We start from the raw sequence: 25,238 nt of genomic DNA on the forward strand, positions 1-25,238 counted from the left end.
AGTGGCTCCGTGATTTCACTTAGAAACAATTTGCTCCGTGTCAGACGTGGTTCCTGACACCTGAATGTGAAAGCGATCCCGGTGGGCCCAGCGCCATCTCCACAAGGAGCCAGTGTTGACTCGGAGGGAGGAGAGGAAAGACGGCGGGGCGGCGGTGTGTGCGGTTGTGGAATAATGTTCCACACACCCTTACAGAAGGGATTTCCTCCTCCGTGTTTCCATAGAACCTTCCCCGTGTTTGTTTAAACCCGTCGCGCACGCCGGTCTGACAGCTGCCTGGCCCAGGGCCTTCCTTGCAGACCCACGTACAACCGGCCCTTTTAGCGGCGCCCTGCCCCGTGTCCCCCGACGCAATTACTCGGGTATATAAACCTCCCTGAAAGGCGGGCTTTGCTTGGGAGCTAATAAATAAGCCCCCAAGCCACAGCCTGGGTAAGACCTTGAAAAATGGCATCACCATCTATGGGGAATTATGAACCCCGCAAAAAAGCAGCTCATTGTATTTCCAGAAAAAAGAGTTTTGTTTTTAAAAAAATAATGATGATGAATAAAAATCACCAAGGCGTCTGTGTGGAAAAAGCCATCGGGTCTGAGGTTCCAGGACTGGTCGCGAGGCTGCGTTACTTTTCGGTGTAGATTTTGTGTAAGAGGCATTATTTGCAGGAAAACAAGAGGCCGTTTGGAAGAACTCCCCTCTCACCCCATCTTCCCATTTGCGGTTTCATCCGGAGTGTGACTCTGCACGGAGCAGAAGCGGGCCACCTCCAGGCAGGTTATCCTTTGGGGGGGGGGGGGGGCTGAAGATCATGTTTTTCAGAAAAAAAGAGGAGGGGGGGAGGGGAAAGGACACTGCCAGGAGGCGCCCCCTAGCGGTGTGCAGGCTCCCCGCTTAGAAGGCACTTTGGGCCCCACTTCTGGTCGCTTTAAGGAGGGCTCTGGACCGCGGCCACGGGGACGTGGGCCGGCAGCGGGCTGCGTGCCTGCAGACAAGGGTTCGCTTCTGTCCCTCGGACCTGTTTCCTGGGCGGCGGGCTGCGGGCTCTGAGCGCCCCTTGAGTCAGTCTTCCCGGATTCAAAGCGTCTTTTCTTTAACCGATGGCGTCCTCACAACAGAATCCGCGGAACCGGCCACTGGCGCGGCTCCCGTGACCTCGGGCAGCCCAGGTGGTTTCTCGGGGCGGCCGCCTCGGGCCACTGCGGCGGGCGGTGGGGTGGCGCTCGGTCCCGCCAAGCCTCCCCTCCCCTCCCCGCGGAAGCAACGGCGCGGGGCCCCGGAGCCCGTCAGCCTCCCGGGGACGCAAGCGCAGCCCGGCCGGGGTCGCAGCACCCACCCGCGGCGCGGCCTGGAGTCCCAGTGCGTGGGGCTGGCTCCGGACCGCCGGGTCGTTAAAAACGCCTGGCGGGGGGTCGCTGGCCGACTCCAGGGTCTCAGCTTTCTTTCCGTTTGAAATCCCCGCATCGCACCCCGTGTGACTCGGAGGGGGGGAGGGGACCAAACCCAGCGCGGCGCACGCCCGGGCCTCGCATTCCAGACCCGCGCGGCTGTGCGTCCGCGACCGGCGCGGGGGCGGGTCCTCCCGCGGTTTCCTTCGCCACCCGCGCGCCACTCCCAAACTTTTCCTTCCTGCGCCGCTCGCTCGCTCGCCCGGGGGGGCAGGTGGCCGCGCCTGGATGCCGGGCTCGCGGCGCGGGGCTGGGCGCGCTCCCGCGGAGCCGGAGCCGCAGAGGCCCCGGGGCTGCGCTCGTTTCCCGCAGGTACCAGGGGGGAGCCAGGCGCGGGGTGGGGCGCGGAGGGCCGGCGGGGGGCGCCTGGGTCCGGGCTCCCGCTCCCTCCGCGTGCCCGCCCCGCAGCGCCGGCGGCGGCCGGGCCGGGCTGGGCACCGGGAGTCCCGGCCGCGGAGGCTGTGCGCAGCCTCAATCCCCGCGGCGCTCCCGGCGCTGGTGGCGGCGGCGGCGGCCCAGCAGACAATGAACTTGCGAGCGCGCCACGCCGAGGCAGGTCTGGGCCCGGTGCGGCTCCGCGGCCCGGGCTCCGCGAGGCTCCCGCGGTCCCCGGGAAGGGCGGACCCTCGCCGCCGATCTTGGCGGTGCTACGGCGGCTCCGCGCGCCGGCCCCCACGGGCAGGATGGCCGGTGGCTGCGCCAGGGCCCGCGCGTCCCCCTCGCCGGCTGGAGTGGATGCAGCCGGAGCTGGGGGACCGGGGACCGGGCGCCGGGGTGGTGGCGCTGCGGGCAGCCCGAGGCCTGCGGGGGGCGCACGGGTCGGTCCCGGGGGTAGCGCCACCCGCGGTGGCGGCTGCGGGCGGAAGACGGACGGACCAACAGCCCGGCGCTTTCGCCGTGTGAGCGCGTGGGGGGCAGGGGAGGGGGGCTGGGGGCGGGGTTCCCTGCCGGGCGCTCGCTCCGCCGCGCACTTCGGGGAAGTTTCGGGCGCCGGCGAGGCAGGTAGGTGGGCACCCGCCCCGCTCCCGGCTCTGGCTCCAGGGCCGCGGCTGCTCGAGGCGGAGGGGGCGTGTGATGGCGGGGGGCGGGGGCCCCGGGCGCTGAAGCCCGAGAAACCTGGTTCCGGGGTGGGGACCGCGGGGGCGGGCCTGGGAGGGACCGGGGCGTGGCCGGGCCCCAGCGGCCTGAACTTTCGCTCTCGGCGCCGCCCCTTCCCCCCGCTCGCCGCCCGCGCCTCCTCCCGGCGCCCACGGGCTCCCATTGCAGGCGCTTCCCAGCGGCGGCGCGGGGTCCCTGTTGAGCCAAGCGTGGCAGGTCTGAGCGGGATGGCGGGGCGGCGTGGGGGTGCGGGTGGGGGTGGCCCCGGCGCGGGGCAGCGCTGCGGTCGGTCGTGGTGGAGCGCGAGTCTGCGGGGCTGTGTGCGCGGGCGGAGGACGCGGTGGCTGTGGGAGGAAGCGCGCTGGGGGGGGGGGGGGTCCTTGGCGCCCTTGGGGCCCTTGGGATCGCGGGATGCAGGCGCCGTGCCCGGAGCCTTGCCTCTGGGGGATGAATGAGGAGCTGTGGCAGCGCCTGCCGACTCCTCGGGGCGCCCCGGCGCGAGCACGCGTGTGCGTATTGGGATTCGGAGCCTCCGGCTGCTGCGCGCGGCAGCCCCGCCGCCCCGTCGCGGTCCTGGGTGCCCAGGTGCCTGCGGCCCCGTGAGCGCGGGTGTCGAAGCCGCACCCGGGGCTGGGCTGCCGGCGGCTGGATGTCCGCGCCCCGGTGAGGAGGTTGGAGGAGGAGGCGGCGAGGCCGGGCCGAGGCCGCTCCTGGGGCTCCCCTATCCCGTCCCCCGGGCCCTGGGCTGGATTCAGCGGGCGAGTTAATGGCCCGCAGTTTTCGGGAATGAGGTTGGGTCCCCAGGACGCTGGGGGGATGTGGCGTTTGCAGAGGCTGAGCAGAGGGTCTCGCTCGGTCCCCTCCCAACCCCATTGCAAAGCCATGAGCGCCCCCCCCACCCCAGCACCGCACTAATTATTGTGCAGTTTACACACTGTCGGAGCAGGACGTGTTGATTGATCACAACAGATCGAAGGTGGTTTAGTTTAAGCGAGCGTCGGAATAAACATGCTTTATACACGAGGCAGTCTTTACCAGATACGTTCTTATAGTCCTAAATGAGTGGCAGGGAAGTGTTCTTTTTTTATTTTAAATATATTTTTTATTGATTTCAGAGAGGAAGGGAAAGGGAGAGAGAGAAACATCAACGATGAGAGAGAATCACTGATCGGCTGCCTCCTGCACGCCCCCTACTGGGGATCGAGCTGCAACCCGGGGAATCAAACCACTGGTTCATAGGTCATGCTCAACCACTGAGCCGCCCGGCCGGCGAGCCCCAGGCCCTTTGAACCTGCACCACCAGCCGCTTTGGGTTGGTGCTGGTTTGTGATGAGACTGTGGCCATCCAAGGCCTGACTGGCACCAGGAGGATAGGGAGCAGAGGCTCGGGCTGCCCTGACGGGTGAGCCCGGGACCCCACCCCCACCCCCAGAAGGCAGCGTGGACTCAGCTCCAGCCGAGGGGGAGGAAACCCACTAGACAGGTTTTGTTAATTTTCCAGAGAATTCTCAAGCCTGGAATGAAGGGTGGGCTCGAATTCTAGAAGCAGAGCAGAGGGTTCGGTGAGGGCCTGCCCGGAGGGAGGTGGGAGGTCGGAGCTTGGCGTCCTCTGGTGTTTGGGTGTTTGTTTGTTTACTGGGAGATGCGACAGGGTCACGCCCCCGAGGCTGAGGGGCTGAGAATTGCCCGTTGTGCCTGTGGCCGCGTGCCAGGCTCCCTCGCCTGCCTGTGGGCCATCCGATAGCTCTGTGAATGTGCTTCTGCATGAAACTTTTTATAGCATTTCGTTGACCAAACATATCCCTTGGCTGAGCCCCTGGCGATGGTCCCATGGGAAGGTGGACCTGGGCCCAGCCCTCGCGGGAGGGAGCTGACCCGCGAGTGAACGAGTGAACAGTGCGCGGCCTGCCGAGCTGGGGGGACAGGGAGGCAGGGACCCTGCTGGAGAGGCCTGGGTTGTGAGGGGCTCATCTTAACAGACGTGGTGTTAAGACGAGGCTCACACAGCCGGTAAGTGGGTGATGAGTGCAGGCCTCGCACCCCCAGCGCCTGGGCCTGCCCCCTCCCCCCGCCAGGCCGGGCGGGGCCTCAGAGCTCCCCACGCCTCCTTCCTCCCCCTCACCAGGCCAGGCTTTCACAGATGCCACCTGGAAGGAACCCTTTCGTAGGAGAGAGGAGCCCCCTTGAATCCCTTTCAAAAGGAGCTGCTGGCACCGGAGTGTCTTTTAAGAGCAGCCGGTGGCGGGCACCCCTTTAGCAGCATGTGAGTTGGAGGGGGCGCGCTCCGTCACTGGTGGTGGTGGTGCGCCCCCCTCCCCGCGCGCCCCCCCCCCTCCCCCCGCGGTCTGGGGTCGGAAGTTCAGGAGTGACTCTGACTTCCTGCTCCGCGGTGGCGGTGGCTCCGCTCAGTTGGGCCTGAGCGGCTGTGTTCTCACGCGGCGAGCGGGCCAGGCGCTGGGAGGGGAGCGCTCCCACTGCACAGCGGGCTTCCTCACGGTCCTCGGAGCGAGACTTCCTCCCCCAGACGCTTCCCTGGAAATAAAGCACCGACCCGGTGAGTTGGGCGGAGGCTGCGCTTCACAGCAGGAGCCTGTTACCCGGTTAGCGCATCAGCCCAGGGGCCGGAGGAAGAGCTAAGGTCTGGTGGGAATTTGGGCCGAGGGCTTCTTTTAGGTTGGGGAATTGGGAGGAAGACGTCGATCAAAACAGCTGTCGCTTGCCGGGTGCCCGCTGGTTCCCAGCTGGCCCCGTGCCAGGCAGGTCACAGGTGCCCCTTTGTCTCAGTCGGAGGGGGGGCGGCGGCTCGGAGATCCCAGGGACCGGCTCGGAGCCTGGGGAGGCACCGGCGGGCGGGCGGGCAGAGGGAGAGAGCGGAGGAGGAGTGGAGTGGGTGGGGAGAATGGCAATCACGGCTTCAGGGGAGGTGGGCGTGACCCAGAGTGGAAGTGGGGGTGGCGGCAGTGGCAAGCGGTTCCCCGTTTGTGCCGATGGCGAAAGGGACGACGTGGAGGAAATGCATCAGCAGCAGCAGCAGCAGCAGCAGCTCTGCGGGGAGGCTGCCCCCAGGGCCGGGGCCAGGTGCGTGGGGGCGGCACTCAGCCGGGGGAGCGGACCCCGAGAGTCAGAGTTACGTAACCTGCTGCCGGGCGGCCCGGCCTGGGGGTGCAGCGGAGCCGGGCCTCGGAGCGGGCTCCTGAGCGCTAGCACCTCCACGGCTCGGAGCAGGGCTGGCGTCAGGGTGCGCGCACACACGGGCTCTGTGGGTCCTGTAATGGTCAGAACCGGGGCTGGGGTGTCTCTGAGCCCCTGACCTTGCACATGCAGTTTTCATGTATGTTCCCTGGGTGGGGTGGGATGCATGACTTCTGCATATTCTCCCACACGGACACCCATAGGCCAGGACCCGAGGGACACCTGGGATCCTGGTTCGTTGTCCTCGCTGGTTGCTTCACTCTCTGGGCTGTTTCTCCATCTGTGCAGAGGGCTAGGCACACAGCTGCGCTCCGAGGCCTTTGGCGGGCCCTGTGGAGGGCTGGGGTCAGGCTGGGGTCAGGATAGGTCAGGCTGGGGTCTGGCTGGGGTCAGGCTGGGTCAGACTGGGGTCAGGCTAGGGTCAGGCTGGGGTCAGGATAGGGTCAGGCTGGGTCAGGCTAGGGTCTGGCTGGGGTCAAGATGGGTCAGGCTGGGGTAAGGCTGGGTCAGGCTGGGGTCAGGCTGGGGTCAGGCTGGGGTCTGGCTGGGTCAGGCTGGGGTCAGGCTCGGGTCCGGCCGGCTGCATTCTCGCTGATGAAGTCGGGCAGAGGGCCGGCCAGGCGGCTCCTGCTGGAAGGGTCCTGAGTGGCTTTTGAATGTCACCTGTTGGGCCTGGAGCAGGGTGCCCGGGGGCCTGTGTTAGGTTCTAGAACGCATCCCGGTCCAGGCCTCGGCGCTCACTCCCTCGGAAGGAAGCGGCTGGCGGATCCTCAGAAGCAGAGGTGTCCTAACAGAAACTGGGCCGCTATCCAGGATTGTGTTTGTGACGGAAACGGGCAGCCTTGCCGCCCGGGTGCCTGCAGACACCCCGGCCTGGGCGAGCCATTAGGTCCCGCCGCGCGATGCTGTTCTCACCGCGGGACCCCGGGGTTCCCAGTTTCTCTTGACGTGGAATGGACGCCCGCGGGCCGTTGGCTCCCTGGGCCTCTGAGAGGGAGGAGGGGACGTGAGAGCGGGTGGCTCCCCCTCCAGGCAGCCCTGGGCTCCGGGTGCCGGGAGCCGGTCCATCCTTGCTGTTTCAAGAGACCTGGCATATATGGCATACGGTTCTTAATATGTTTGCTCACCTTCTTGGCGCTGTGTTTTAACCAAGGTCACCTCTCCGAGAAAGGTTGAATCCCCAGGTAGGGATTTTCCCCTGAAGTTAGGGAGGGAATAAAACCCCTTAACTAAGTGCCAGGCGGGTAATTAATCACTTTAACTACGAACAATCATGCTTAAGCTACATAATCTTTACTCCCTGGAATGGAGATAAGAAACGCCCTAACCTTTGTAATAGAGATTGATAGGATTGAATCAACTGGTATAAATACAGATGTAACAAGACAGCAAGACACAGAACTTAGGACACAGAACTCAGGAGACAGAGCTTAGAAGAGAATTCAGAAGACAGAACCTACACGGAGCATGGAGACAGAAGAACTTCACTGGAGAGAACATGGCAAAAGATCCTGGACTGAACCTGACTATAGAACATGGCAAGAGAACCTGACTAGAACCTGGTGACTGGACCTGGCTGGAGAACCTGTACAGAACCTGGCTGGAGATCCTAAGCAGAACCTCTCTGGAGATCGAGACCAGAACTTGGCTGGAGATCCTGGCTAGGCTGCTGATGAACTGAATGCTGTCTCTGTGTCATTCCTTCTTCGCCGACTCCGTCTACGCCTTTGGGGACTCCTGGACCCGCTGGGGTTGGACTCCAGCATCCGGGCATCTTTGCCAGGAGGTTGGAACCTGCATTTGGGGTGTGAGAGGTCTCATCCCTTGTCGCCGGGGGTCTGGTAGCTCTGCCCGCCCTCCGGGGCCTGTGGACGCCTCGCGCCCACGTCGGTGGGTTTGGGCTGCACCTGCACGCTTCCGTCAGCTGGTGTGCGCCCCCCCCCCCCCCACGGGTGTCAGCCCGGGCGCTGAGTCCCCCGCGGAGGCCGGCGGCGCGGGAGGCGAGCGGGAGACCCCCCTGTTCTCCCAAAAGCCCATTTCTGCTGGACAAAGGGGTCAGGGACTTTGTGGGCTCCCGGGTGTGCACCCAGAGAAAGGGAAAGGTCCCCAGTGGGTAGCAGGGTGCAGGCGAGTTCACGCTCGTCACCCACTGTCCGGAGGAGACCAGCGCTGGATGGAGTGGCCTGGGGTCTCCCGGCGTTTGGTTTCTGGGCGATTGAAAGGTAGAAACCACAGCTTTTTGTGTCTCGAGCGTCTGGGGGGGAGTAGCATGGACATGGGGTGGGGTTTTGGGAATACGAGCAGGAGCCGCCTGCCCGGGGAAGGGGGCCCGGGGTCCTCCTCGCGGGAGAGCCAGCTCGTCTCCAGGCTCCCCGTCTCGTGTGGAATGTGAGTGTTTGATTAAAGATGGGGAGCGTGGCCGGGCGTGGGCCGGCCGGGACCGCAGTGTCCGAGCCACAGGCCTGACCCCGGCCTGGGAGGGTCATTCCTCTGGTCTGTGAACCTGCGCACACGGAGGGGGTCCCCGGGGAATGTGGCCAAGGGGTGATCTTGCCCCCCCCCCACGCTTCTCACCTGCAGCCACATCGGAGGGTGAGGCATTGGCTGAGGTCCCCTGGGATCTGGGGCTCCCCTGTCCGTCCCCTGGGCCCCGAATGTCAGACTTGCTGTTGCTCTAGGAAGATGTGAGGAGAACGGGGTTGGTGTCCTCTCTGTGGTCTAGCTGGGGGCGGGGGGGAAGCGGGAAATCTTTGTTTCTGGTTCCGGGCTGAACTCCGAGGCCTCTGTAGGGCGTCTGGGGAGCAGCTGACTCCAAACCTTGTCACGAAGAACAGCCGTGCTGTGACACGCACTGGCAGGAGGTCTCACACCGCTCGGCCTCCGCCTCCGCCTCCGCTCGGAGGGAGGGTCGGGCTGCGGTGGGGCTGGGCCAGGGCCTCTGCTCCGGCACTGCAGGGGTTTGTGAGTGAGTGAGTGTGAGTGTGAGTGTGTGTGTGTGAGTGAGTGTGTGTGTGTGTGAGTGTGAGAGAGTGTGTGAGTGTGTGTGTGTGTATGTGAGGGTGTGTGTATGTGTGTGTGTATGAGTTTGTGTGAGTGTGTGTGTTTGTGTGAGTGTGTGTGAGTGTGTCTGTGTGTGTGTGTATGAGTGTGTGTATGTGTGTGTGTATGTGTGTGTGTATGTGTGTGTGTATGTGAGTGTGAGTGTGTGTGTTTGTGTGAGTGCGTGTGTGTGTGAGTGTGTGTGTGTATGTGAGTGTGTGTGAGTGTGAGTGTGTGTGTGAGTGTGTGTGTGTGAGCTGTTCTTGAAATGCTTGGTGGCAGCTCTCAGCAGAAGCCCTCTCCCCCGAGTCTCAGCACGTGGCCTGTCGGGAGGGCCCACCGGTGGGTGGCAGCCCATAGGCCCGCATTCCCCACCTGCGACCTTCCTGTCACACGGGGGAGGGGCAGGTGGCACAGGGAGCGTGGGGTCCGGCAGTGCCCGAGTCCTAGCCGTGGCCCGGGTTGGCTGGTACCTGCTTTGCCCCCCTCCGGCCTGGGGGCCACTCCTCCCCTGCCCACTGCGGGCGCTGGTCCCCACGCAGCCCTGGTGTGCGTCCCGGGGCTGAGGCGGGACCCCATTGGGCCCGTCCTGTGACCCGTCAGCCAACGTTCCGTCCCGGGAAGAGGCATTGGCCGGGCCTAGAAGTGGCTTTGAAATGGCGTGTCCTCAGCGAGGCCCCGCTTCCTGTGCACCAGGGGTTCTTGAACTTCATCTTTAGCCTGAGCCTCGATGATGGGTCCCTTCTGGCTGTCACAGCTCTTAATGAAGACGCTGTGTTCCCAAAAGCCGTGCGGCCCCGCCAAGGGCGCTGCTCCGACGCCAGAGGAAATAGCTGCGCTGAGGACGGAGCTGCCGCGGGGACGTGTGAGCGAGGAGCGGAGGGGGCGGCGGGCAGTCCGTTGTCCTGACTCCGAAAAGCTCTTATGTCCCCCCCGCCCCCCCCGCCCCCGCTGCAGCGGCTCCCGTGAGAAGTCCGGTGGGAGGAGGCGTGGGGGCCGAGCTGTGGGGCCGCCTCCGAAAGCCCTTCCAGCCAAAAAGTGCATCTGCGGCGGCTGACAGGTGACAGGTGACAGGTGCCAGTCCCGGGGCCTTTGAAGGGGTACAGTCTGGCTCAGAGAGTAAAACTGATGCATTAAAAAGTAGAGGAGACCTCGGTTGCCATTTGGGCGGCAGAAAATGACTTTGCTTTTGGCTGTTAAAACGGAAACGAATCCATAGGAAAGTGCAGGCCCACTCGAGTCGGCCGTTCTCCTTGGTTTGTAGATTTGCCCACGGAAACCAGCTTTGTGTCTGTGGCCCTGTTAGGAGCTGCAGAGCTGTTCAGAGGGCGTATGCGCGCGTGTGAGCGTGCATGTGTGTGTGTGTGTGAGTGTGTGTGTTTGTGTGTATGAGTGTGCGTTGCAAAATTCTCATCTGATTTATTTTTTTCCCCATCTGATTTGTTATTTTAAAATCATGGAACAGACCGTTTGCCCATTCGACCCATTCTTTTTATTTATTTACTTTTAATTTAAATTTATCTTTCTTGTTGAAAGTATTGCGGACGTCCCCTTCGTCTTTCCCCCCATGAACTCCGTCCACCCTGCAGCCGCCCTTCCTTGCCCTCACCGCACTGCTGTCTGCGTCCGTGGGTGATGCACAGCTGCAGTCAGTTTCCCACCTGACCTCTCCACCGGCCTCACCGCTGAGACCGTCCGTCTGTGCCGTGCTCTGTGCCACCCGCTCTCTGAACACGGCTTGATTGGGATGGAACTCACACACATGCATCCGCCATGGAGAGGGTGCCAGGCAGGGGGCTCTGTATGTACACAGACGTGAACACGACTGGAACCACCTTCCAGGCGAGGCCATGGCATCAGCTCAGAAAGGAAGCGTGTGGCCATCAGCCCTCGGCCCCTCGTGACCTCCCCCCGCCCCCCCCGCCCCCCCAGCCCCAGGCGGCGGGAAGCGCGCTTCCTGTCCTCTCTCCCGGACTTTCCATGAACGCAAGCTTCCAGCAGGTGCTTCCGTGGCCGGGCTGCTTGCCCTCGGTGTTCCCACGGCTCTCCACGCAGGGATCTGGGGGGGCACGTCGTCCTCCTCGCGGCCAGGGCTGTGCTGTGTGCGGACGGACACATTCTCTGTCCCCCGTCTGTCTGTCGGGCTGCCTCCCTCCGGCCCCTGAGAGGGGTGCTGCTGCAGACGCTCCTGGACCCGTTTCCTGGGGACCCGCCTCTGCGTCCGAGGCTATAGTCTAGGAGGTTCTGTTTCCTTGCTCTTGTGCATGAGGTCGATGCACTTTCTCACATGCTCTCTCTCTGGTCCCGGAGAAGGCTTGATTCTCAGACGGGGTTCCGCTGCCCCTCAGGATTATATGCAGCTTAGAGCTTGGATAGGCCTTCGCCCCACTTCATAGATGGGGAAACTGAGGCCCAGAGAGGCCACATGGAGCCTCGGGGTCAGTCCAGTTACCCTGCATGTGCTCCCTGATGAGCTCTGAGTAAACCCCAGTCCCCCTGAAGGGCTCAGGCGGGTGCACAGATGCTGAGGCTGGCTGGGTGCACATATACTGAGGCTGGCTGGGTGCACGTATGCTGAGGCTGGTTGGGTGCACAGATGCTAAAGGCTGGCTGGGTGCACGTATACTGAGGCTGGCTGGGTGCGCGTATACTGGGGCTGGCTGGGTGCACGTATACTGAGGCTGGTTGGGTGCACAGATGCTAAAGGCTGGCTGGGTGCACGTATACTGAGGCTGGCTGGGTGCACAGATGCTGAGGCTGGCTGGGTGCACATATACTGAGGCTGGCTGGGTGCAATTATGCTGAGGCTGGCTGGGTGCACGTATACTGAGGCTGGCTGGGTGCACAGATGCTGAGGCTGGCTGGGTGCCCGTATACTGAGGCTGGCTGGGTGCACGTATACTGAGACTGGCTGGGTGCACGTATACTGAGGCTGGCTGGGTGCACATATACTGTGGGTGGCTGGGTGCACAGATGCTGAGGCTGGCTGGGTGCGCATATACTGATGCTGGTTGCTTGCACATATACTGAGGCTGGCTGGGTGTACATATACTGAGGCTGGCTGGGTGCGCGTATACTGAGGCTGGCTGGGTGCACATATACTGAGCCTGGCTGGGTGCGCGTATACTTAGGCTGGCTGGGTGCACATATGCTGAGGCTGGCTGGGTGTACAGATGCTAAAGGCTGGCTGGGTGCACGTACACTGAGGCTGGCTGGGTGCACATATACTGAGGCTGGCTGGGTACGTGTATACTGAGGCTGGCTGGGTGCACGTATACTGAGGCTGGCTGGGTACGTGTATACTGAGGCTGGCTGGGTGCACGTATGCTGAGGCTGCGTGGGTTGGTTTGATGGGATTATGCTCCGGTATATTTTAATTAAACCGTCTACAAACCGATTTCCTAAAGATGCAGACTCCCCAGGCCGCCGGCCCGCAGCGTCCGAGCCCCATGCCCACTGGGGCCGAGCGATGCTGTAATGACCAGAGGCCGTCACGCGGTCGGCCTCCAGGTGCATCCATCCTGAGATGCCGCCAGAAGGCGACGCGAGGGCATCGTCAGCAAGGACTTGATTGAGGCTGCGGTTTCCACCAGCAGCTTCGCTTGCTACTGGTGTTGAAACCGCAGGGTCCTGGGGACGCTCCCGGGGGGGCTCGGTGTCCTCCCGGGCTGTGGGATGAGCCCATCACCGTCCCAGGTAAAGACTCTCCCGTTGGAAGGGCCGGGGGAGCATGAGGGCCCGTCAGGTTGTAAAATTCACAGGAGGGGCTGCCCTGAGCGCGGGGAGGCGGCCGGCCGGGTGAGCCTGTCGTCGCAGGAACGCGATAAATCTAAGGGCCCGTGGTTCTGCTCAGGGCAGAGCTGGTGAGAGGATGCTGTGTGGACCGAGGGCTGCCGGGCGGGCTCGGGGGAAGCGCTTCGCCAGCCTCGCTCCTGTGCCGCCTGGAGGCCGCGGGTTCTGAAAGGCTCCTGGGAAGGCCCCTCCTTGAGCCTTTGCTCTTCTTGTTAAAATATATTTTTACTGATTTCAGAGAGGAAGGGAGATGGGGGAGAGAGAGAGAGACATCCGTGATGAGAGAATCACGGATCGGCTGCCTCCTGCACGCCCCACTTGGGGATGAGCCCGCAACCCGGGCCTGTGCCCTGACCGGGCATTGAACCCTGACCTCCTGGTTCCTAGGTCGACGCTCAACCCCTGAGCCAGGCCGGCCGGGCTCTCTGTCTCCTTTTTAAACTGTAAAGTCAACGCTTTGGCATTTGTTCCTAATCACTCATTTTTTTTTTGCTTGAGGTTTTACAGCAACAAAAAGTGTGAAAACCTCAGAAAAGCTGAGTCAGCCGAGGGCAGTCCAGCCAGGTCGTAACTGTGTCTGCTCAGAACGTGAAAATGACCCGATTGCTGGGTCACAGCTCAACTTGCTTCTTTCTGCTGGTTTCTGGGAGGCGAGGGTGGGGCTCAGGAGGGAGGCAGGGCAGTGACAGCAGGTCTGGGCGTGGGTGTGAGTCCCACCGTCGCCTGCAAGCTGAAGAGGTTCTAGAAGCTTCTGTCCATCCCCCTCCCCTGCTGGAAAGAGCTGGCCGACACCCCTTCCAGCCCTGGCACCCTGTAATGCCGTGGGGAATTGTTTAATCCAAAAGTCTCGTTTTCCCCGCCCATAAAACCAGTAAAAACCCCGAATGGATTAAGTAGAGGAACTCATTTAATTACGTAGGTAATTGGTATCGTCTCTTCTGAAGTGCAGAGGAGGGGAAGGGAGCTGAGGGGACCAGACATTAAATATGAAAAAAGAGGAAGGAGGAGAGAGGCGATTTGGATGGTAGTTGCCTCTGAATACTTGCTGTCTTTGAAACGTTCCCAGGTTCCCTTTACAGGAAAGGAAGGAACATGATCGGAGGGAAGAGGGACTTTTTCCTTCCTCGTCCTGAAATGCTGGGGGGACGGAGCACCTTCAGAAATGTGCCTGAAGGGCCTCTAAGAACAAAAAAACGGGTAAAAACAAAACAAAATGGAAAAAACAAAACTTCTGGCCACAGATAAGAATCGTTTAATTAACCAAGACACAGCGTGTTGGTGTTTGCTTAAGTGGGAAAGCTCAGTTAGGAGGGCAGGCGGGAGGTGCACCCCCGCCCCACGCACCCCGGGGCCTTGGGGTGTCAGGAGCCTGGGCCAGCCCAGCAGAGTCCCCTGTGGAGCCGGGCCAGCACAATGGCCGCAGGCTAGGTCGGTACCAGGAAATGGGTTCGGAGTGACATAGGAAGGAACTGACCCTAGAGAGGAGAATTTTAAAACTCGCAGAATTTCAGTTCTATTTTAAATGCAGAAACCACACTCCCTGGGGATTCTGTTGGCGACTGCGCTATCTTTGTATGCGTGTTGCTGGCCGGGAGGCGTCCTTTCTGATTTCCTTCCTTCGGGAAACATTTGCAACCTTCGCGGAGGTGACAGCGGAGGTGACAGCCCAGAGGACGCGGCCGAGGCCGGTCCAGCAGCCCACGTCGAGGTGGGAGGAGGAGGGTGGGGCAGAGGGGGGCCTGACCTGGGCTTTGGGGGGCTGGGCTGCCATCTGAGGGTGAGCTGGAGTTCCAGTCCAGCCGGCCGGTGGTGCTGGGGGAGGCAGCTGGACACACAGCCAGACAGACAGGCAGACCCCGAGGCACTGGGATGAGACCGGAGGGCAGAGGCGGCACCGGGCGCGGTTTCGTGTTTCCCTTCACCCTCCTGTGGTCCTTTCTAAAAAACGTACATTTTTATTGATGTCAGAGAGGAAGGGGGAGGGAGAGAGAGAGAAGCATGGACCGGCTGCCTCCTGCACGCCCCACACTCGGGATCCAGCCGCAACCCGGGCCTGTGCCCTGACCGGGAATCGAACCCTGACCTCCTGGTTCATGGGGTTGATGCTCAACCACTGAGCCACACTGGCCGGGCCCCCCTGCGATACTTGATGGGGTTGGCGAGTGTCGCGTTTACAGCCCAGCCCAGCGGCCGACCGGGGCTCAGAGCGTGGGTGGCCTGCCCACATCACAGGGTCCGTGACCGTGTGTGTCCCCGGGGCCGCCGGTGCCGCCCGGTCAGGCTGTCCCTGTCTGCTGGGCGCAGCCCGTGGAGGGGGGTGGGCCTGTGGGATAAAACAGTGCTGACAAGTGTTCAGACCGGCGGCTTCTGTCTGTCTAGCGGCCGCTCATGTATGCGTTGGGGGGACCGGACACCTGCGCACCATTGTTCGCACGCGGTTTGAACACGTGAGCATCGTGTGTACGCACGTCCCCTCCCTCTGCCGCCCGAAGGACACGGGGCTGGGCCTCTCCGCGCTCGCCACCTTCGCACTCTTCCTGACGCAGCCCACGCGGGCGGGCGGGGCCCCGTGGGGACGGGCCACCCTGCTCCTCCGGGCCCGGCCACGCAGTCTCCGTGCTCTGTGCGCGGATCACATCCTCCCACCCGCTTTCCTGCACGCGGGGAGAAGTCGGGGAGGCAGCCGGAATCTCCTCTCTGAGGTCGGGCTGTGCTGGAGCCCAGACGGCCCCGCGTCTGGCGCTCAGGGTCCGTTGTTGCAGCCGTCGGAGCCTTCGTGAGCCTGCGCAGAGTAAGGACAGAAGTGACCGCCTCCGGGGTTCCGGCGAGCCGTGGGCCGTGCGTGATGGCCCGCTGCGAGAGGAAGAGGCGAGGGTCCAGGTGGGGAGGGTTGGCCTGCGGTCATGCCGCTGGCTAAGGGGCCTGTAGATGCCCCGGCCAGCTCCCCTCGCTAAGTCCTGGGGGAGGCGGGCAGGGCCTGGAGTCCCCGCCTCAGTTTCCCCGTCTGTGAAATGGGGTGCTGACCGTGTGTTCCACGCAGATGGCCGAGGTGCCTCAACAGTATAGTCCATGGAGCGCTCAGCCTGGCGCTCAGCCTGGCGCCTGTCACTTGGACGTCACGCGGTGGCCCGAGCCCTGCCCTGGGGACCTGCTGGCCGTTCGCTTCTCCCCTCGTTAACTTAGAAACTACTTCGTGGGCAGCCCCCCGCGCCAGGCACGCAGCACACGGGCCGGAGCGGGAGGCCTGGTGCCGATGGTCTGAGTGAAGGTGGCGTGTCAGGGACCCTGCCCGTGTAGACGGTTTGAGACTCGGCAGCCCAGGTCGAGGAGGCGAGGGGAGGGGGTGCCTGCGTCTCCTCCCGCGTTGCCTCCGAGGGCTTCCTGGGCTCCCGTCCGTGTCTGTGGGGGAGACAGCAGCTCTGTCCCTAAAGGGACTCCCGAGGGGTGGGGTGCGGGCTGGACGGCTGGGCTGTCTGCTCCAGGCCACGACGGGTCGAGGTTAGGATGGTCTCCCCCGTGGCGGGGGGCGGGGGCCGGGGGGCGGGGACTGGGGTCAGACCTGGGTCTTTATGATGAGCTTGTCTTCATAATGAGCCGCCCTGGCCTCAGTTTCCCCGACTGAGAAATGCAGGCTGGGCAGCAGGTGCCTGCAGGCTGGTCCGCAGGCGCTGGCCTGGCGTGGACCTGGGCCATCATGCCCGGGGGAGGGGCTTCCTCTCTGCTCTCCCCTCCCAGAGGCGGCTCGCCCAGCCAGACCCTTAGGCCTTGGGGTCGGACACTTTCTGGAAAACGGACCCTCCCGGTGGCAGCGAAAGGTGCTGGGCCGACCCCGGTTCCGAGGCCTGAGCCTCTCGGGCTCCCCCCCGCCCAGTCGCTCCCACCCCGGTGATCAGGCGCCTCTGCCTTTGCTGTCTGCCTTGCGACTCTTCTCCCCGCGTGTGGGGGCCCAGAGCCGCCTCCTGCCCCCCTCCCCACGACTTGGGATCAGCCACAGGCAGGAGGACTGCTCCCTGGGGCCCGGGGTTATGTCCCCTGAGCGCGGGGGGCCCGGAGCGAGGCCGAGCCCCTCCTGTAGTCACGGGAACAGCGCCCGCCGTGGCTGAGGCTGCTCCGTGCCGGGCGCTCGTCTGCCCTGCTCTTCCCGTCTCCCTGGGGACCGAGGTGGTGCACCCCCGCTGTGCACAGGAGGAAGGGGAGGCACAGCTGGCTCAGCCGGCTCCCCGGGCCGGACGCAGAGGGGGCTGCCTGTGGGGGAGACTGGCCTCGGTGAGGGTGGGGGGGTGACGCCCGGCCTGCGGGCGGGGTAAGGCCCGGGAGAGCACTTGGTGGGGCCCTCCCGAGGCAGCGGGGTGAGTTCATGACGCGTCCGACCAGACACCGCAGGCTGAGTTTACAGTCGATATTTCGCAAGGCCCGGCCCGCGAGTGGTGTGGTAAAGCTCCAAATGGCCCTTGGAGAGCAAAGCCCGCCCCCCCCCCCCCCCCGCGCCTGGGGTTAGAGTGCACGTCCAACGCTGTAACGCGTGCGGCCGCCGTTCCCTCTCACCACTGACGTGATGTCCAGAACGTAAAGTACCAGCCTGAGTTCCGCGGGACCGCGCTCTGGGCCAACCGGGAAGAGCCGGCCGGTTCCAGACAAAGCCCGGATGAGGCGGCTCGTCGTCAGGAAGGTGAGATCCGGCTTCAGGAAGGGCTTGCTCCAGGGGAGGAAGGAGTTACAGAAGCTCTGGAGAGGAAGGAGCCAGGCCTCTTCCCTGGCGGGGGCGCGGGATCAGCTGTCGGAGAACAAAGCGGAGCAGCTGTGCTGGTTGTAACACGTTTTACCAGAGAAGCCCCGGGGTGAGGCGGGCGGCGGGCCTGTCTCGCTCCCGAGACAGCGGCCACCTGGCTGGAGCAGCGTGGGGCGCGTCTGGTTCCGGGTCCGCGACGGTCAGGGCCGTGGTTCAGACGACGCCTGGGTCTGCGGGTGAAGGGCCCGTGACTCCCTTTGCTCGTGTGAACACGCTTTCCGGGACTCCTGCGTGTGGAGCCACATTGGTCTGACTTGGTCACGTCCACTGTCTGTGGAGGAGCACGTCGGTCGGCTTTCGACACGTCACAGAACTCCCGGAACTAGGGAGCAACCTGCCATTTCTCGCGTGTCCGCAGGGATCGGCTGTGCCAGGCTGTGTCTCTCGCCTCCTCCCGGCCGCACTGCCGTGTCCTTCGACGGCAAAGGTGCCGGGCAGGCGACAGGTCCTCACGCCCGGGCGTGGACTGGCGCGTGGTCACTCCTGCCGTGTTCTATGGGCCAAAGCGGGTCTCTGAACTCAGTGGGGGGTGGGGGGTGGGGGAGGGAAGCGTATTCCATGCCTTCAGTTGTAGGAACGGCACCGTCGCTTGTGTGGTGAGGGGTGTGGAGACACGGAGGGGTCAGCCATGGAAGCCATCTGCGATCTGCACTAAATAGACTAGACCTGCCCTGGCCAGTTTGGCTCAGTGGATGGAGTGTCGGCCTACGGACTAAAGGGTCCCGTGTTCGATTCTGGTCAAGGGCACATGCCCGGGTTGCGGGCTCAATCCCTAGTGGGGGGCGTGTAAGAGGCAGCTGATCAATGATTCTCATCATTGGTGTTTCTCTCTCTCCCCCTTTCCCTTCCTCTCAGAAATCAGTAAAAATTTATTTTAAAAATAGTGCTAGACTGCTGCTTAGCAAACACTTAGCTGTGGGCCAGGGCTGTGTGTGCAGAAGCGTGAACTCAATCCGTGGACCGGACGCTCTTCCGAACGCTTCACACGAGCTGGCTCACTTCCGCTCACAGCCGTGCGACCAGGAGTCTTGGGCTCATTCCCACCTCACGCCCAAGGAAGCGGGCGGAGGGAGGTTGCGTGACCTGCTCAAGGTCACTGCCAGGCACCTGGCCCGGCCCCCAGCTCCGGTGCAGGGTGTGACCTGTCAGGATCAAGGACTTCTGCGAATACAGAGGCCCCATCACGGACGTGACCGGTCTGCAGTCTCCAAGTGGACACGCCATTAGCATCCTCGCCCGCATAACGGCCCCCGTGTCCTTCCCACCGCGCAGGCCAGTGAGCGTCCACCCGGGTAGCTTCGTTCTGTCGATTGACTAGATCTTGTGATCGAAAGCATTCATCTCCAGCTAGAAACTGAACCTGAGGCCCCAGATGGTGTGGCTCAGTGGATAGAGCATCGGCCTGTGGACCGAAGGGTCCTGGGTTCGACCCCGGTCAAGGGCACATGCCCGGGTTGCGGGCTCGGTCCCCAGTGGGGGTGTGCAGGAGGCAGCTGATTCTCTCTCACCATTGATGTTTCTCTCTCTCTCTCCCTCTCCCTTCCTCTCTGAAATCAATAAAAATACATTTTTAAAAAAGAAAAGGAATGGAACCGGATGAGCTATTATTGTTTGGGCTGAACCCTCCACTCTGGACAGCTCTCTCAGCCTCAGTGACGTTCTTAGGATGTCTTGGAGCTGAATGGGAACCCTGGTCCCTCCTCCGCTCGTGGATTGATGTCCATGGGAACGTGCATTTCCATGTCCACGGACTGATGTTCCGTGGGAACGTGCATTTCCATGTCCACGGATTGATGTCCATGGGAACGTGCATTTCCATGTCCACGGACTGATGTTCCGTGGGAACGTGCATTTCCATGTCCACGGATTGATGTCCATGGGAACGTGCATTTCCATGTCCACAGACTGATGTTCCATGGGAACGTGCATTTCCATGTCCATGGACTGATGTCCTGTGGGAACGTGCATTTCTGTGTTTACAGACTGATGTCCATGGGAACGTGCATTTCCATGTCCACGGGCTGATGTTCCATGGGAACGTGCATTTCCATGTCCACGGGCTGATGTTCCGTGGGAACGTGCATTTCCATGTCCATGGATTGATGTCCATGGGAACGTGCATTTCCATGTCCATGGATTGATGTCCATGGGAACGTGCATTTCCATGTCCATGGATTGATGTCCATGGGAACGTGCATTTCCATGTCCATGGATTGATGTCCATGGGAACGTGCATTTCCATGTCCACAGACTGATGTCCATGGGAACGTGCATTTCCATGTCCATGGATTGATGTCCATGGGAACGTGCATTTCCATGTCCACGGGCTGATGTTCCATGGGAACGTGCATTTCCATGTCCACGGACTGATGTTCCGTGGGAACGTGCATTTCCACATCCACAGCCCAGAGAGAGACGTCCGCGGTGAGACAGCCTGATCGGAGCGGCTCTGTGTGTTAGTAAAGGTTAATGAGGAACCATCCATTTTCCTCCGCTAAAACATTAAAGTGAAATGATGTGATTAGCCATCGCTTCCTCTCTGCTCCCAGAGGGCAGGCGGGAATGTTCCACCTACAAGAAGCGATTTGTGTAACTCCATCCAGATCGCTTCTGAAGTCGCACACGTCTCTCTTCTGCTGTGTCAGCTCATGGCTGCCATGCTTTCCTACGTGTTTCCTGGGGTGACACTGGACGCCATTATGGATCTGACACGAGGGGGCATTCAGTTACGGAGCCTGCGGTGGGATTCCTGGCTCTCGATTACGATCTTGTTATAAATGGCTCGCTAATGACGCTGGGGTGCAGAGGTTAATGGGGGGCCTCCCGGCCAGGGAATTGAACGCCAGCTATTTTGGGAGCAGTGATGCGATCTCTCACGGTGGTGGCGGGTTCCCACGGTGGCAGCCTGCGGCCACAGGCCCCGCATTGAGCCCGCTGGGAGCAATCTCCTGAAATCTCGCTGAAACGTACACCCGGTGCTGAGGGTGAACACCTGAGCGGGCGCGCCCGGTCCCGTCTGACCCGAGTCCGCTGGCACCGAACGTGGTGAGGGCGGGGCCTGCGTGGCTCCATTTGAAAGGCAGGACAGCCGAGTGTCTGGTGTCGGAGGGACTGTTTCGGGGTCACCTGTGGCGCGTGGGAAAGGCCAGGCCAGGGACGGAGTAGCCATCCATCCTCCTCGGTGCAGGCCGTCCGTCCAATGTTTGTCCACGGAGGTGCGTCGGTTAAGAGCTGCACACATTGTAGGATCCTTGGGAAGATCCTGAGCCACGCCAGCCAGGCCCAAATACTCATGTTTTTTATGACATCCCCCCCCCCCCATCTTGTACGGGCTCCAGGCCCTGACCTGTGCCCCCTCGCGGAGCCCACACGCCCGCCGCGCTGCGGCCGCCGTCAGCGGCTCCCTCTCCCTGGGCGTGTTCACGTACTTTGCTGGGATCGAGAAACCTTTGTTCTGGTTTGGGAATGTTCTGCCCCTTCTGCTGGGTCGAGAATTGTACATTCTTGTCTTGGAGCATCAGAGACCGTGTTTTCTTTAAAAATAAATTGATGAGGCCCTCCACGCCCGGGACGGGGTGGGAACATGCCCCCCACGGGGACCCCGGCGGGAGCCTTATCTCCGACGCTAAAGCAATGTGTTCTTGGCTGAGGGACGGGCTGCCAGGCCGGGGCCTGCCCTTTTGTGTCTTTGGTTTGGAAGGATTGTTTGTCCCGAGAGAGGGGTCAGGGTGGTGGACAAGTTGGAGGCGGAGGTTGGAGCCTCGCGGCGCGGACGCGCCTCAGACGCCTCAGGGTGCGGGCGGCGGGGCCTGGGATGTCCCCGTTCCGGGGCAGCTTGCTCCCACGGCCCCCTCCCCGCCCCCTCCGCTCTTCTCAGAACTGCCTGACCCCTGACTCAGCCCTCGCGCGCCAGGGTTTCTCAAGCTGGCTCCTTGAACCTCGGGGAGAAGTTCACGGCCGGGTGTGTTTTGGAAATTCTGTGTATCTTCCTCTCCTGTGGGCTCACAGGGCTCATGAGCAGATGGAAGGCCCCGAAAAGTCCTGCTGTAAAGCTGTCTGTCTGTCTGTCTGCCCCGGCTGGTGTGGCTCAGTGGCTAGAGCACTGGCCTGCGGACTGAAGGGTCCCGGGTTCGATTCTGGTCATCAGCACATGCCTAGGCTGCGGGCTCAATCCCCAGTGCGGGGCGTGCAGGAGGCAGCCGATCAGTGATTCTCTCTCATCGTTGATGTTTCTCTCTCTCTCCCTCTCCCTTCCTCTCTGAAATCAGTAAAAATATATTTAAAATACTTTTTAAAAAGTCTGTACTCTGTCCGTCCCACCTCTTCCCAGTGGGTTAAGCACGCGGCAGGGAATGCTGGGGAGGCCCTTTCAGGAGACGCTGCGTGACTATTGCCCGGTCCACGTGCGCCGTTAAAGCACCGGCTTCGCTGCGGGCCCAGGGCGGGCGCCCCCCGCTAGCGACTTCCGGCCGCCGAGCCCGCCAGCCAGCAGGACGAGGCCCTGACGCAGACTGGTCCCACCTTCCCTGGAGACGGCAGGATCGAGAGGGTGTGCCGACAGTGGGGGGGCGTCCACCACGCTCGGGCAAGGGCACGGAGGGAAGTCGGTGCGGTGGGATCTCCCACTTCCAACGCCATTTCAGATGTCCTTGGCCTTCACCGCCAATTAAAAACCGCCTGTCGCCATAGTCACTGCAGATGCGAGTATCATGAACGGCACCGCCCTTTCAGGGGATGGGAAAGGCGTGTAGACATTATGCAAACTCCTTTCATGCGCCAGCTAACTTAGTGCTTTGGCCGACGGGTCGGGAGGGTCTCCGGTCCTCATGTGACTGGTGAGGAGACCAGAGCTCAGAGAGGTTACCTGGCTTCCTCAGCGTCACACAGCTCGTGCGTGGCGGTCTACCGCCCCTGGAACTGAGGAGGTTTGGCTTTTAAAAAAAAATATTTAATTTGTTTGATTTTAGAGAGAGAGCAAGGGAGAGGGATGGAGAGAGAGAGAAACATGGATGAGGGAGGAACATCGATCAGCTGCCTCCTGCACGCCCCCTACTTACTGGGGATCAAGCCCACAACCAGGGCATTGGTCTGGTCACCTCTCGGTTCATGGGTCGACACTGAACCACTGAGCCACCTGGGCCAGGCCGCTTTTTTTTTTTCTTCTTCTTCTTCTTCTACATCTACCAAGATGGATCATCTGGGCAACAATACATTTTATCACCACAAGATTCTCTGCATAGACTTTAAAGACTCGTGTTGTTCCCAGGACGGTGCCCGGGACAGCGAGTGCAGGGTCTGAAGGGCGATGCCTCACGGGGGATGCTGCGCGCTGGGTCTCGTTGCTGAGGGACCGCGAGCCGAGTGGTGTTTGTGCGATCCCCGCTGTGAGGAGCGTCCTCGTCGGCCTGAAGGCTCGTGGGCTCCTGCTTCCTGCACGGGCAGTAAAGCCGGGGTCCCGGGAGGAGGCGTCGGGCCTTGGGAGAGGAAAGCATTTGGCCTCCGCCTGCTCCTGGCCGCGCCGCCCGCCTTTCTGGGCGTTCCGTCGGCTTAAAGCGCTGATATTTCATTTCGTCTCTCACGTTCCCCGTCACCAGCTGAGCCTGAATCTGGGAAAGATTCCAAACCCAGGGGCTGAGGGCTCCCGTAACTTAGCCGGGTCGTGGGGTCGGGGGGCGGATGTGGGGCTTGAGAGGTGGGCAGAATATGAGGTATCTGACGTGGGGCTGGTGCTGCTGGTGTTGGGGCCACGTTTGCTGGCTGAGACTGAACCCCAAAGCCAGGCCCCAAGGCCCCAGGACCTCCCTGTACCCTGTTTGCTTTCCTGTGACTTGTTTGTGACCCAGTGGGCTGGGGCCAGAGCCTAGCTGTCTCTCCTTGGAAGATGCCCCCGGGTTACTGTGTCACCGCACGAAGGAACGAAACCTCTTTTCTTGCCCGGCCCGCGTGGCTCAGCGGTTGAGGGTCAACCCAGGAACCAGGAGGTCACGGCTCGATTCCCGGTCGGGGCACAGGCCCGGGTGGCGGGCGCGATCCCCAGTGCGGGGCGTGCGGGAGGCAGCCCATCCGTGATTCTCATCGATGTTTCTGTCTCTCCCTCCCGCTCCCTTCCTCTCTGAAATCAGTAAAAATACTTTTGAAAAGAACAAGCAAGAAGAGCTTCCCTTTGCCGTTTAGGTGAGCTGACGCTCTAAGGACTGGCCTGCCCCCGAGGAGGAGACGTTCCGCAGGAGCACGGGATGCAGAAGGGGACCCCGCGGATGGCGTGCCGGCCCGGCCCCCCGAGAAGACCATGACCCCTGCCGATCTCCTGGGCGTTCCCGCGTTCCCCAGCGAGGCCTCCCCCACCTCCTCCCGTGCCCGGGGGGGACCTGAGGGACGGCGGGGCTGCCCGCGAGCGTGAGGCCGCGGCTCCGGCGGAGCATGACCCTGGGAGGCCACGTCTTCCCGTGGCACCAGAGGGCGCCCTCCCCCGTGCCCCGGGGCTGCGGCGGCGCCTCCTTTTCACACCCGTGGCCCGTGCCTTCCGACCGCCTCCTGTGCCCGCAAGACCCCCTTCCAGCCGCCCGCACGCCGCACACCCCCGGCTCCTCGCCCATGGCTGGGGCCGGCCGGCCGCGGGCGCTACCATGAGGCCCGGCATTGACGGGGGCATCCAGGTGTCGCCTGACGACACGCACCAGCCGCTGCTTGGCGGCCGAGCAGGCCCCCCCCACGTCCCCCAGGAGGGCCCCGCGCGCCCAGGCGACACTGGGGCCGCGTCCCGCGTGGACGGGAAGCTGATGAACCTGCTGGCCGTGCTGGAGGGGCGGCCGGACGGGAGCGAGAGTTGGGGCGGGTGCTGGCGCTTGGGGAAGGGGCGGCGATGCAGCCTGGCGTTCGGGCTGGTCATCATGACCTTGGTGATGGCCTCGTACATCCTCTCGGGGGCCCGCCAGGAGCTCCTGCTCGCCTCGCCCTTCCGCTACCGCGCCTTCCCCGGCAGCCCCGGCCCGCCGGACGGCGAGAGCCCGAGTGACGCCCAGGAGCTGCATCCCCAGCCGCCCGCGGGCAACCTGTCCTCCGCGAAGGACGCCCCGGGCCTGAGGTCAGTCATCGACAGCATCGCGGCCAGGATCGAGTTCACGGCCAGGCAGCTCCCGGGCACAGACGACCTCAGGAGGCAGGAGCCCCACGTGAGTGGCCCCCCGCTAGACTGTCGATGGGCGGGTTTTGGAAAATGGACGCTTCTCTGTCAGCATCGCTGGGAAGAATCTCTCCGGGTGACGGGGTAATCGGACGCCTGTGGCCCAGGGTGCGCGGGGAGTTGTCTGTTACGTTACCTGAGAAGGGACTTTCCGATATAAATGGTGCAGCTGGACAGCTGAAGGAGGATGGACAGGTGGTCACGGCGATTTCAGCTGCTTTTTATTTTATTTATATACTAGAGGCCTGGTGCACGAAATCCATGCACTCGGGGGAGGGTCCCTCAGCCCGGCCTACGCCCTCGCAGTCCGGGAGCCCTCGGGGGCTGTCCAACTGTCCAGCTTAGTTGGACAGTCAGACATCCTTAGCGCTGCTGCGGAGGGGGAGAGGTTCCCGCCACCGCCGCTACGCTCGCCAGCCGTGAGCCCGGCTTCTGCCTGAGCGGCGCTCCCCTGTGGGAGCTCACTGACCACCAGGGGGGCAGCTCCCGCATTGAGCATCTGCCCCCTGGTGGTCAGTGTGCGTCATAGCGACTGGTTGTTCCGCAGTTCGGTAGATTTGCATATTAGCCTCTTATTACATAGGATAGGATGTATTTTTATAAAAAGATATTTTTTCTTGATTTCAGAGAGGAAGGGAAAGGGAGAGAGAGAGAGAAACATCAACGATGAGAGAGAATCATGGATCCACTGCCTCCTGCAGC

The 25,238-nt window shown here is 62.5% G+C and overlaps 1 protein-coding gene across 4 annotated transcripts in view; it reads left to right on the top strand.

Moving 5' to 3' along the window:
• Positions 1–1,617: 1,617 nt before the first annotated feature.
• Positions 1,618–25,238, top strand: part of CHST15 (carbohydrate sulfotransferase 15) — a 44,116-nt gene continuing 20,495 nt past the window's right edge. The window contains exons 1-2 of one of the 4 annotated variants that reach the window (XM_059661779.1): positions 1,618–1,755; positions 23,528–24,525. In XM_059661779.1, the coding sequence (XP_059517762.1) occupies positions 23,980–24,525 (546 nt within the window). In that variant the 5' untranslated portion in view covers positions 1,618–1,755; positions 23,528–23,979. Of the gene's footprint in view, positions 1,756–2,379; positions 2,446–2,662; positions 2,758–4,981; positions 5,096–23,527; positions 24,526–25,238 lie in introns of those variants that run through there. The other 3 variants (XM_059661782.1, XM_059661780.1, XM_059661781.1) reach the window with 3 other exon arrangements.

This window comes from Myotis daubentonii, chromosome 13 (genome assembly GCF_963259705.1).
Source record: "Myotis daubentonii chromosome 13, mMyoDau2.1, whole genome shotgun sequence".
Taxonomy (NCBI): Eukaryota; Metazoa; Chordata; class Mammalia; order Chiroptera; family Vespertilionidae; genus Myotis; species Myotis daubentonii.